General features: G+C 40.4%; 1 protein-coding gene across 5 annotated transcripts in view; it reads right to left on the reverse strand.

Moving 5' to 3' along the window:
* ARHGAP24 (Rho GTPase activating protein 24) overlaps nt 1–12,251 on the reverse strand; it is a 213,911-nt gene that overhangs the window by 36,326 nt on the left and 165,334 nt on the right. For all 5 annotated transcript variants that reach the window (XM_027738522.2, XM_027738517.2, XM_027738518.2 and 2 more), the window contains one exon: nt 1,302–1,424. In XM_027738522.2, coding sequence (XP_027594323.1) covers nt 1,302–1,424 — 123 coding nt within the window. The remainder of the gene's footprint in view (nt 1–1,301; nt 1,425–12,251) is intronic.

Raw genomic sequence — 12,251 nt, forward strand, 5'->3', positions numbered from 1 at the left:
TTTAAGACAAATCTTTCACTTTGTGGGTTTTGAGGTTTGTTTGGTTTGGTTGGGGTTTTTTTAAGCATCCTCTTATAAGACCTACATGCCCAGACTCAGGACTATGCCCACTTATTTAACACATGGAGCCAGATCCCAGTGAGACTACTGCTTTGTACCACCCTCCCAGGGCACATTTTCCCAGGAGGAGCCAAAGAAAAGGCAGTCATGTTTCAGAGATGCCAGGCAGGCCCTAGCTGACCAAGTCCCTCAGCGCGGCTGAGTCCGTAAGCCAGGCTGAAATCCTCTCCTAAAAACTGTGACCTGAATAAAGCACAAAGGAAGATGGGCGGCTTAGAAGAAAAGTTTTCTTTAAAATGGTAGTTTCCTTCAGTCTCTCCCTCCTCCCTCCTGTGGTCTACCTGGCAGTTGAGAAAAAGACATTTGCAGTCAGAAATCACAGTTTTCAGTGCTAACTGCACTTCTTAGTCATGAAACAGCACAGACCATCCTGCCTTCCTGATTTCTCCAGCAACCTGCGGACAAGACCAATTGTTTGATGCAATACCGGGTGCTCTTTCACAGTAGGAAAATATTTCTGTCCCTAGACTTAAGAGATTTGAGAGCTCCAAGGAACAGACTGATTAACGTACAGACATTTTGTGCAAGTGTACCAATCACATTTGTATTATAGTAACAGAGACACTATCACCAGAATAATAATGAGAGAAATTATTATAATAATTTGCAGCCCATTCAACATAAGAGAGCTTTTTAAAAAGACAAGTAGACTTCCAACAATACATTTTCATCCAGTACTATTGAAATTACTGGACATGCCAATCAAAATCCTATACTCTAGTGCTAATATTCTGAGGCATAGCTTTATATAATACTATTACTGGTCTTAGCTGTCACTGGCAGGAGAATCGCTGACAGCTTCTCATAACAGGCATTTATGAAACACATGGATGATCTTTCAGCTGGTGACCAAAGGAATTACCCTGTCTCTCCCTGCAGGAAAGCTGATTTCACAGAAGACCAATCTTCTGTGAAAACTTCTCCTCACACTATCGTGTGCTATCCTCATCAAGGGAAGTGCTTCCAGACAGTTTAAAGCCTTTTAATTGAGCCCTCTGCATGGAAACATGCCCAATACCTGCATTGCAAATGAAAAGAAAAGGGTTTATTTACTCCACTTTTCCAGAAAGATCTAGACCATTCTCCACTTCAGAACTCTGGTTGTGACTGGGAGACAACAGAAGAACCCTTATGTGTCTTCTGTGCATCTGGGAGCCCTGCATGTTCCCTCTCTGACTCACCTCCTCCAAATGGTGCCCATATAACCCTGCGGATGGATTTCACCCAATCCTCCATGTCATTCTGCGTGCTCGCCATAAGGAGGTACGTCTCATGATTAGCTGTCATCCGCTCTCGGTCTCCTCCTGCAAGAGAAGATAATTGCACTTAGAAACCCTTTTGTTTTCCTGCCCAGCCAAGCTCCTGCCAGTCTGGCTGCTGGAAGCACCGACAGCGGCTCCACAGCAAGCAGACATGGATACTCTGCAGTGGAGTGTTTATCGTCAGACGTGGCATGAAAAGAAGGTCCTGTAAGTACATTCCCCATCAGACAGTGAGAAGCTGTCATGCTTCCAAAAGGAAATGAGAGGATAAATGTCATCAGTAAACAAAAACAGCCCCATGCTGTTCCAAGAACCACAGGGGCCCACACTAATCTGTAACTTGATACATACACTGGAAATTCTGCAGCCGTTACTGTACCATGGAGGAGAGAATAAATGCAGAGACAGATAAGGGTGCTTTGAACAAGTGGGGATGACTCCACTCTTATTTTCAGGAACACAATGTGTCACATTCATAGCAATAACATTTGATACACCCAAGTGCTGCTGTGACTCTCTAAGGAGAAGGCAGCCGACAACTTGCAGCTGACATGGTACAATCTGCTGCCTAGGACGGGTCTGAGGATTAGATTAAAAGGGAACACACTGCCTTATTTTCCTTTATTTAAAAGATGGGCACACACTAAGAAGGTCAAAACCAGCACTTGGCTTGCCACAGCTCCAGGTTTTCAGACTTGTAGTCCTGCTTCACTTCCATTCTCATGGGCACTGTGTTGGTGCAAGAACACATGGATATTCAAACCACCTTTCCAGGTAGAAGGGCAAATCCTTCCAGAAGGAGAGTGGCATTTTGAAGCCCTTTCACTGAGCCAAGGGCAGGCACATGCACTTCACACACAAATGCAATGCACCTAGAAATCCTGTGAGCCCTGTATTCATCTCTTTCCAGCTTCTTACATTCCCATTTTTTATCCTAGTCATATCTAAAGTAAACATCTTTGTTCATTACAGCAGGAATACTGTTCCTGGAAGGTCTTCTGAAGAGTGCCCTGCTTAGTGCTGGGCATAGAAAACAGCTATGTTTCTAAGGAGAAATTTCTCAAGGACTGGAAAATCCAATCATGACTTCCTGGCACAACCGTTCGGAATGAACCTAGTCCTACAGTCCATGCTTTACAGAATTAGGGCACACAACTGTAAGAGGGACTTAACTGAAAAGTTAACCTTTAAACTTGCAAGTTTAAACGTGATAAATGCAAAAGCCAGATTTTCCTAGACACGGGGCAGATTGTACAGAAGACTTATTCTTAAGGTTTACATCATTATTCAGAACTTAAATTTAAACTTGGAGGTAAACAGAGACTCTTTTTCCACAGACAAAAATACCGCCATTCCATACAGTACCTTCCCCAAAATGACTTCCAAACAAGTAATTACCAATACATTTTAGACTATACCACAATTTAAAAATCTAAAGAACACTGATTTTTTTTCTAAGACACAGTAGGGATGAACCTATTTTTAATGTCAACACTAGAGAAATATCCAGATGAGTTAAACTGCTGGTTGGGTTTTTTTTAATTATTTCAGTAACTAGCACAAGCATGGTACAAAACATGGATCTTACTTCTAACTTTATGTTCCATTGTTTTTACCTTTCAAGAATTAGAGGATAAGGGTATGGGGACAGGGAAGCATTAGCATCCCAAACAGTAGCACTCCTCATCGACCTTGCCCAGAACAAAACAAGAGTCTGGAAATTCACTTCCCATTTCTACCTTTTACATAACCATCTCGACCAGAAGGAGGATGGATCTCTCGTTCAAGCACAGAGAGGAGATGTCATTGTCAACAGTTTACTTAAACTGGCCTAGTTTACGTATCAGCTAGAGTTTTTATCCTTAAAAGGCCAAAAAATAAAGATAATAAAATCTCAATATCTTGTCACAGCTATTAAATATAATAGTAATAAATACAGTATAGAGAAAAACCATGTGCCATAGTTGAGTCCTTTTTGTGGCTGATAAATACTGGAAAAAAAATATTTATCTTATCATATTGTACTGTAGCTTCTTTTCATTTTAATGGACAAGGATCCTGTGAGGTGTCATACAAAAAAGACCAAAAAATATGCATACATCTAACATGTATCAGATCCAGAGATAAAAAAAAATGGTGATGTGATCCTCTTACTAAAGAGACAACAAAAAAGATGACACGTGATGGTCCTCCTCTCACGTGTCTCTCAGATCACTCCATATTCTTTTAATAGCCTGCACATTTAAATTCAGCAGATTATGTAGTATTTACTCAACAGATTATGTAATATTTACCGAGTTATCACGTTATGACAAATTGCAGGGTGTTCTCCACATAGACTGGATTAATCCCAGAAGTCTGGCTAGTTCATTTATAGTGTGAATTCCGGAGCAGTAATTTAAACGAACTCAGATAAACACCCACTCAGCCAATACACAATCAATCTGTGTTTAATTTTGCAGAGAAGGAAAGCAAAATGTGCGGTTACACCACCTTGTTAGGAGAAAGCAAAGCTTTCCCAGCAGAAGGAGCTTCATCATTTTATAGCAATTCTAGATCTGACTATATTTTGTAATTCAATTCCTTTCTTTCAAAACACGATATTAAATCTTGAAGGGTTCTCCTACTTGTTTATTAAATGTAGTTATTATTCATTAACTAGAGCCTCAGTAGAAGATTTTTGGGGATACAAGAGCACTTGGATGTGTGTTTTAGTGCAAGTGTTAATTTTCAGTGGGACTACATTTTACAAAATTGTTAATTTACAAAATTAACAAGATCGGAGGACAGACAAGAAGAAATGACCATGATTCAGGAAAGAGTCATCTCAGATAAGAAATACCAGAAACCAAAACTGGAATTAGAAGGACCTCTCTGAATCTTCATTAGGTTTGCAGGACAGTTCTGAAAGACACTGGTTAACATCTCAAGTTTGTGGGTTTTTTTTGCTATTAATACTATTGTTATGATTTTAATGAAGCATGAGTAGATCACAATCTCCAAAAATCAGTCATCTATTCATACCACAGATACCAGCATTAAGTACATCAACTCGAAAATGGTGCTCACTGCATTCGCAGTCCAAGAAATGCCTAAGCCTGTGTGTTGTGGCCTGCTTGTGAACAGCCAGCTCAAGGGGCTGGAATATGAACTCCACCTTTTTTTCCCCATCTTTTTCCCTTTGTTACTTTACAGGTGTCACAGGACTTGAAGGGAGCAGAACCCAGATACCTGACCAAAGAAGTTGACTCTGGTATGTTCAAGATGAAAAGCTGCTGTTTACAGGACTGATGTGTACATCCTGTTTCTCCAGCCTCTGGTAACGGCCAAAAGTAATTGGATCTATACCATTTGGAGTCTCAAAACCACAATGTACCATCGCACCCTGTTGTTCCTGCAGCCCTGACCAATCCCTAATCTGTTTTGTTTTCTTGGCAGCGTCAGAAACGTATTCCTATTTATTCAAGAAATTTATGCGTAACATCCATGTGGAGGGGAAACACTGGAACAGCACTGTACCACTGTGAACAGGTCAGATTTCTCCTCCTGCCCCTTTGGCACCAGCAATGACCTAGAGGTGCCCAGTGGTCCATCCTGTCTTTGCCTGCTGGTGGGAGGGGGGGGCTTGGTGACCCACAGGCTGGTGCTGCCACCAAGCCAGCACCCCTCCGGTACCAGCGAGGCCAGCGATTTTAAGAACTCTTGCCAGCACCCGGAAATAATAATAAAAAAAAAAAAAGAAAAAAATACCCCCACAATTAAAATACGGAGAGGCCAATTCCTGCTGGGACCCACTCGGCGGGGGAAAAGAGAGGGCACAGCCCGCGCTCGCTCCTGCAGCACCACACCACACACTCGGAGAGGCACCAAGAGGCGGGGACTGCATTTAAGGGGGATTGTTTCCTGAACGAAGTGCCAGCCTCGACTGCTCTCCGGCTTTTTATCGCCCATCAATTAAACGAGAACGAACAGACATTTTGGCATTCAGCTAGGGGGGAAAAGGGGAGGGGGGGGAAGGAGTCGTGAAAGGTGTTTTTACTTCGGAGATTCTTCCTGTCTCACCCAACACGTTTCCTTTACCTGGACGCACCAAAGCTAAAGTCAGAATGAAACACTGCCTTGTCCGTTTAAAAGCATCTTGGATTTCTTGCAAACAGTAGCTCCAGCATTCTTGAGAATGGAATGCGAAAGGATTAAATTCATACCGACTGTTTAAAAGAGAATTTTCTCCCAGGAGGAACATCAAAAACTAGGATTAATCTGATTTTTCAGAGCTGAGAATGTCATGGCCAATCTCACAAGAATATTCAAATTCAAAAAAAAAAAAATAAATTGGGGAGCAATTTCGAGGTGAAACAGTTCCCTGCTCCCTTGTGCAGTTCTTTTAGCCACAGCTCCTGTCTTAACCATAGTTTCTGAAACCCTTACTCTCAGGGAACTGAGAGTTCCCTCAGCTTGGGAACTGAAAGAATATCAAAGGCAGACTGACCTTACAATTGAACCAACTGGGGTTTTTTTTTAGAAACATCCTCCTGCTTGGATGTTTCACATTTGTTTCCTCGGAAAAATGCTAAATAGTAAAATTTTAGCCTTCTGCTATTTCAGATGAATACACTAAATGCACCTCTAGTATCCAAACAGAAACTCCTGACTACTCATCACACGTCACAAAAAACCATGCCATATACTTACAAAAAAACTTAGGAGCTGATATTCATTAATTTCTTAAAATCTTGCCTTTGGAATCCTTTGTTTACTTTCTACTCCACCCTGTTTTCACCTCTTCCAGCTACTGTTCATCAACATATTTCTGCAGCACACGTGCAGTGAACAACACTGCCCTCTTCTCCCACACCTCCCTGTATCACCTGAAGCCTCACAGCTGCACCAGCCTATAAGGTAGAAGAGCTGCACCTTATAAAACCGATACTCCATATAAATTGTTTGCAACTCAGAAACGTGTTTATCTGTGGCTTTGCACAAATCTTCCAACTGCAGCTCGATGTAGAAGTGCCATCTTCATGTGCAGTGAAGTAGGCATGCTCTTCTCTGTTGAGGTGTATGTAACTTCTTGTTCCTGATCAGGACTCCAGTTAGTATTTCTTCACAAGTAAAACTCCAATAATTATTATAGAATCTATGATTCTTCCATTACACTTTGCGTTCTTAAATTTTCCCCCTTTTCTGCAAATGAACTTCACATTAAGTGACATATTTAACTTATTTCTCTGGGAGAATCCACCTGAATTTCCTCTGTCAACTTTCATTTTGCATCATTTGTATTCAGACTTTTTATTCCGAAGCAGAAAGCATTTCTGCAAGCTGTAGAGCATATTAGAATATCAGAGAACAAGATGAACAACCTTATTTTTTTTCCTAATGAAACTCCTTGTTGAAGAACAAAACAGAAATTATGATTACCCAACCTTGATAGTAACATAACACTAACCACTGCTGCTTTAAGCACAGAAGTCTGACTTGACATACTGATGAGCTACTAAAAGACAGTTCAAATTCACATGTATGTCTTTCACATAACCAACACTGGCAAGTACAGGATCCATCCTCCCCAAGTGACATAAGGAACTGTTAAACTTATAATCAGCCCGATTTTAATGAAACATAAGAACTCTTCTGCTGGGCGCTGCCTATGCCCATGAACCCTGTGCACCCTGAGTCCGATGAAAACCATGCGTAGGTGTCTTTCAAGGATGATTTGGGTTCCTGCACTGGGCTGATATGGGACAATTTGTCCTTCAAACTGTTAGATGAGTTTAAACACTGAAGTGGTTTTAGTTCAGTGGTCCAGCTGGGCCAGTGGAAAAATAACTGCAAAAAGCTTGGTCAGAGCACAGGTTGAAATTTGCAAAGTCAAATGAAGGAGCTGCTCCGGAATGCAGTTGTATTTTAATGAGATTTTAATGTCTTATTGGCTTTGGGATTCATTGAGAAGCCTTTGTTCATAGCAAGTGAGAATCTATGTTGAAGGCTTAGCAATGACCCACTGCATCTCACATGGCCAATTTAAAGATCAGAAAGAGACAAAGCTACTTGAAGCCTGCCACGTTTTTGAACTGCGCATACTGCTTGCTAAGCACTGCAGGTGTGCTGGTGGAGAGAAGGCCAGGGCAATGAATTTTTGCATATCAGCTGGAGACTTCTGATGATGCAACATGGAGCTTGCAGACAGGAGCTGTGCGTATCTGTTTTTTTCTGTTTGTTTATTTATAATTCTTAAAAGCTTCTTTATTCTTCACATGCTTGGTAATTGCTCCTGCTCTTCCAGATCATGTAAAACTTGACCAAGAATTTACTGCCTCCCCTTCCTTCAACTGGGACGAAAAAAGGATACACAAACCAAGTTCCAATGAAAAAAGGAGTACAAAGCCTAAGTTCAAGTCATTGTCCCCTTTTTCTTTTACTACAAAGTTAAGGTAGCCTGGAGAACCAAATTCTTAATGATCACGCAAAAACTCATGTCAGAAAGGACAACCCGCACTGTATGATTATCAGAGCCAAATATTCTGCATTTACAGGAGCTTCAGCACTACTTCTGAATTGAGTGTTACAGCATATAAACTCACTAGGAGAGACCTGCTCCATGGAAAGCACATAGAATATCATTGTATTTTCCAAAAATATTCAACCTACTTACATCTTTCATGGTGCACTTTCTCTAAGACATATCTATATCATGAAGGAGGAAAGATGTCCATGGATTGCAGATGTGATATTGGACTTTGTGAAACTGAAAATCAGCCAGGGAAGCTAAGACCAAGGGAGGCAGGGAGCAAAGAGCTTGAACTTGGAGTATAAAAGAGAGCACGTTGGAAAGGTCTCTTAAGAGATGTTATAAGAGCCACCAGTGATGGAAACCCCAAAAGCCAAGGGAAGTAGAAAACCAGCACTGTGCTAGGCTGCAGTAAGAAGTCACAGGCTTCTTGCCTGCTAAACAATGAAATCCTAAAACACTCAACTTTTTTATCTTGCTCTGAGCTCCCCAGATGGGAAACTGAACGAACAACCTGACAACTCTCAGCATTTTATTCAGATACACAAAAACCACTATCCAATTTAAAATAAAAGGGATTTTGGCAATGATGGCTTATCAGCTTATTATTTGATGACCCCTGAAATTTTAGGATCCATGTTTTGAAGGCCTTTGTGACAAAACTGAGCACACAAACTTGCTTCTGGAAAAAAATTAAGCTAATAAATTAACATATTATCATAACTGTAGCAGTTCTTAGTGTTTCATAAGAAGAATAGTACATAGTTGCATTACCTCTAAAGCCTTGATGACAGGTAATAGGTAAGGTCAAGGGAGACATACAAATTACAATTTCATTTACAGTTTCCTAGGACTGTCCTGTTATATCTGATGTTCTTGTTTGCCTCAGGGCTGCTTCGTCTTCTAAAAAAGGACATAGACATAGCCAGAGATACACTTGCAACACCTCCAAGTGTTTTAATTGACTAATACTGAGAAATCTCAGCTTTGAAGTACAGTTATCAAACCATTTTTTTTACTACCAAACCGTATCAGCTGCACCATTTAATTTCTCTCTTCACAAAGAACTAACACATTTTCCTAAAGATGGAATTAAGTAACTGCGAACAAGTCACTACTGAAGGTACTGCTTTTTAAATACTTCAGTATAAATACCATTTTCTGTTGCTCATATCCAAGCCAATCTTTGGCATTAATAATCTTGAACAGTTTTCTGTACTAAGGGTGTATTGTTTGGGGGTGGGGTGAGGCATATTAGTTTTTCAGCATAAAGGCTGCAGCCTCATTTATGTGCTAAATGCCAAAAGACTGCTCAAACAAGTACATTCATTCCCTGGTGGGCATTGTGCTCCAGCACAATTTCCCCACTTGCAGAATGCCTGGAAGACAGCAGGGCTTTTTCAATAGAATGAGCTGTTTTCCTGAAGCACTGAACCAGCTGCTGCTGGATACCTGAAATCAGGCTCAGGAAATGGATTCCTCACGTGTAACACAATGAATTCTCTGTCCAGGTAGGGTCTCTTCTGTGCCACAGGGCTGCAGCCACAGCACATCTGTCCCTAAGAGTAAATTTAGTGTTTTGCAAAATAAAAGCATAAAACCAGTGGTGTATTTAAGTGTTTTGTGCATTGCACAGCTATAATTATTGCTTAAACACCTGAGCGAAAAACTGTGATGCTTGCTAAATATAAGTTATAATTGTGTCAGAGATATCATTAATGAGGAAAAGAGATGTGAATTCAAACCATCCCTCATACAATAGAAGAGCTCTGATTTTTTCAGAGCACTTTAATCTTTTCAGGCATGTCTCATTCTTCCCTCCCACTTTTGCTGCCCCTTCCTTTATTCCTAGTTTAAACTTCTGCTGTGCTTCATACAGATGAGTTTTCGACCTCAGCCACAGAACCCAAGTGGCACCTATTCTGTAGAGTCTGTTCATCCCAACCTTCCCTGTCACTAAGATGTTGGTGCCAGCACAGTTCACTTGTCTCTTGCAATGGAATTTCAGGGGGGGCTTTGTTTGTTGTTTGTTTGGAAGATGTGAAAATATAAATAAACAAAAAACCCCAGAGATTGGTCATAAGAAATCCACTCCTCTATGTCCTTCATAACTACAATTTGAGACATACAAAATATTGATCCAGTTATAGAAAAAAACACTGCATGCCACACCTGTCTATATACATGTACAGTGCTATTACAGTGCCCTATTTTCACAACTTCAACTGTAAAGAACTTTCCACTAAAATTATGAGTCCAAGAAAGTAAAAATCAAGCAGAGTCTTGCCTAATGCCATAAACTATTAAAAGCATACTGCCGCTTTTTTAGTTAAAACTTGCACACACTGATGATACCAAATTGTCAAGGCTTGTTTCCTGGGGACAGAGACAAGACAGATTTCCTTTCTTAAGTACAGCTTGGTTCCTTACAGACAGCAGAACTCCTAAAACAAACAACATAGAGAGAAGAACATGAGTTTTTCAGTGACCTGTGAAGGAAAGAGTCTGAGGATCACATAAGGTCAAACGTTAGTGGTAGTATGAGAATTAGTGGACAACTTCAGTGTCATCTGTTGTAACTAATTTAGTCTAAGAGAAAAGCATAAATACAATAGCAAACATATTTTCTCTGTCATACATGACACACCTTAAAGATAAATTACTGTCACCTGAGAGTAAGAGCCTTCTCTAAAGTGTCTCAAGTTGGACACCAAAATGACCATGTTACTTGAAATTTGGCTCATCTCCAAGTTCATTTTAGAGTAAGTCCCTGCAAATGTAGATCCATCTCCACTTCTGGGGAGAGAAGGGAAAAAGCCCCAGCAGTTGCTGGTGTAGAAACAGCGAGCCATGTAGAAAGATGATTTAGAAGAATTTGACTGAGAGTGCTCCGTTTTGGCAAAAAGCAAGATCCTGGAGCTATTGCTGCTGAAGAAATGGCTGCCCTGTGCTACTAAATGCTTTCTTTGCTTTTCAGCCTCTCATCATGAATTGCATTGAAGTGCAAACACTCAACTTCAAATGGATTTTTTTGAAAGGTCACTTCCACAACACATATTTGTATGGCATTTGATCTAGCAGGAATTTAAAACTTCTGATGATTTTAAGAATAGAAGGATCAATACCTGAATGGAAGTCCTCCAATGTAAATTCACCCAGGGACTGGGAGGACCTACCTATATACACTGGCATGTGAACTTAAGGCTGCAAAGCCAGCATGCCAATATATCAGACCAAGGTTGTCCTCAGACTAACAAGAACAACATTCAAAGCACACGCTCACTTCAGCTCTCAGCATCTACTCATTAAGCTCTCTGTTCCTCATGAATATGGAATATCCTGAGCCTTCACCAGGTACAAATCAAGACGCTCTTTTATCAGTCTAAACATGCTCTTGTGTGCACAACGCAGGGTATGGAATTAACTCAGTACAAAACAGCTAAATTCATGTGGTATTTCTTTAGGGAGGCCAGCCAAAAAGAACTTTGATCGGGAGGTAACTATCCAGTATCCCAGGACAGTGAATTGTGGCTAAGCCATAACTTCAGACAGTCTTTGAAATTCTGTCTCCTACAGTGGCCTATGGCCACTACTGACAAGTACAGTGATCTGCCAAACACAGAAAAGGTTGTATGCCTTCTAATTTTACAGACAATTATTTTGTAAACAGAAAAGATAATATGTTTCCAACAGCTTCCAAGAAAAGCAGTTTCCCTTCTCCATCAGGAACTGATCATACTCCTCCCTACTTCTGGACATGGTGCTTTCCACTCTGCACTAGGTTAGGCCCAAACACAGAAATATTTCATTTCTCCAGAGAGCAGTCAGTTATTTTAGCTCACATCTGACTTTAAATTTGATCACGGCTAAAAATAATAGCTCTTTGTGGCACACCAAAACCAAAAGGATGCAAATACCCTAAATGAGCATGTACATATTATGCTTTCACATAATTTCACTGTAACATTTAATAATGCAAAGTCATGTTTTAGCAGTTAAGTAACTAAATTAAGAATAAGTTATTCACTAAAACATGGGCCAATAGACATATGCAGAAGACAATTACCTCATACAGTGTTAAGTCTCAGCATAAGACAATCTTGCTTATCTAAAGTAGCAGGAGATTGTAGTTGTCAGTTCAGGACATTTGTTCCACAGCTCATCTAAAATCAACCATCTCCAGGAACACTGTGCCTCTCAGCACTATTTTGGGATATGAATGCAATATTAACTCGAACAAAAATGTGCCACTTAAGGAATTATCAGCTCAGCTCTCCAGTCCTTTGGACATTTCAGTCTCTGAAATGTCTAATTCAAATACAGTTTTCACGTGGAAAGAGCCATCAAACACCAGTTAT

This window comes from Pipra filicauda, unplaced genomic scaffold (genome assembly GCF_003945595.2).
Source record: "Pipra filicauda isolate LSUMZ 115617 unplaced genomic scaffold, ASM394559v2 scaffold8_size5757611_pilon, whole genome shotgun sequence".
In the NCBI taxonomy this organism is placed as follows: Eukaryota; Metazoa; Chordata; class Aves; order Passeriformes; family Pipridae; genus Pipra; species Pipra filicauda.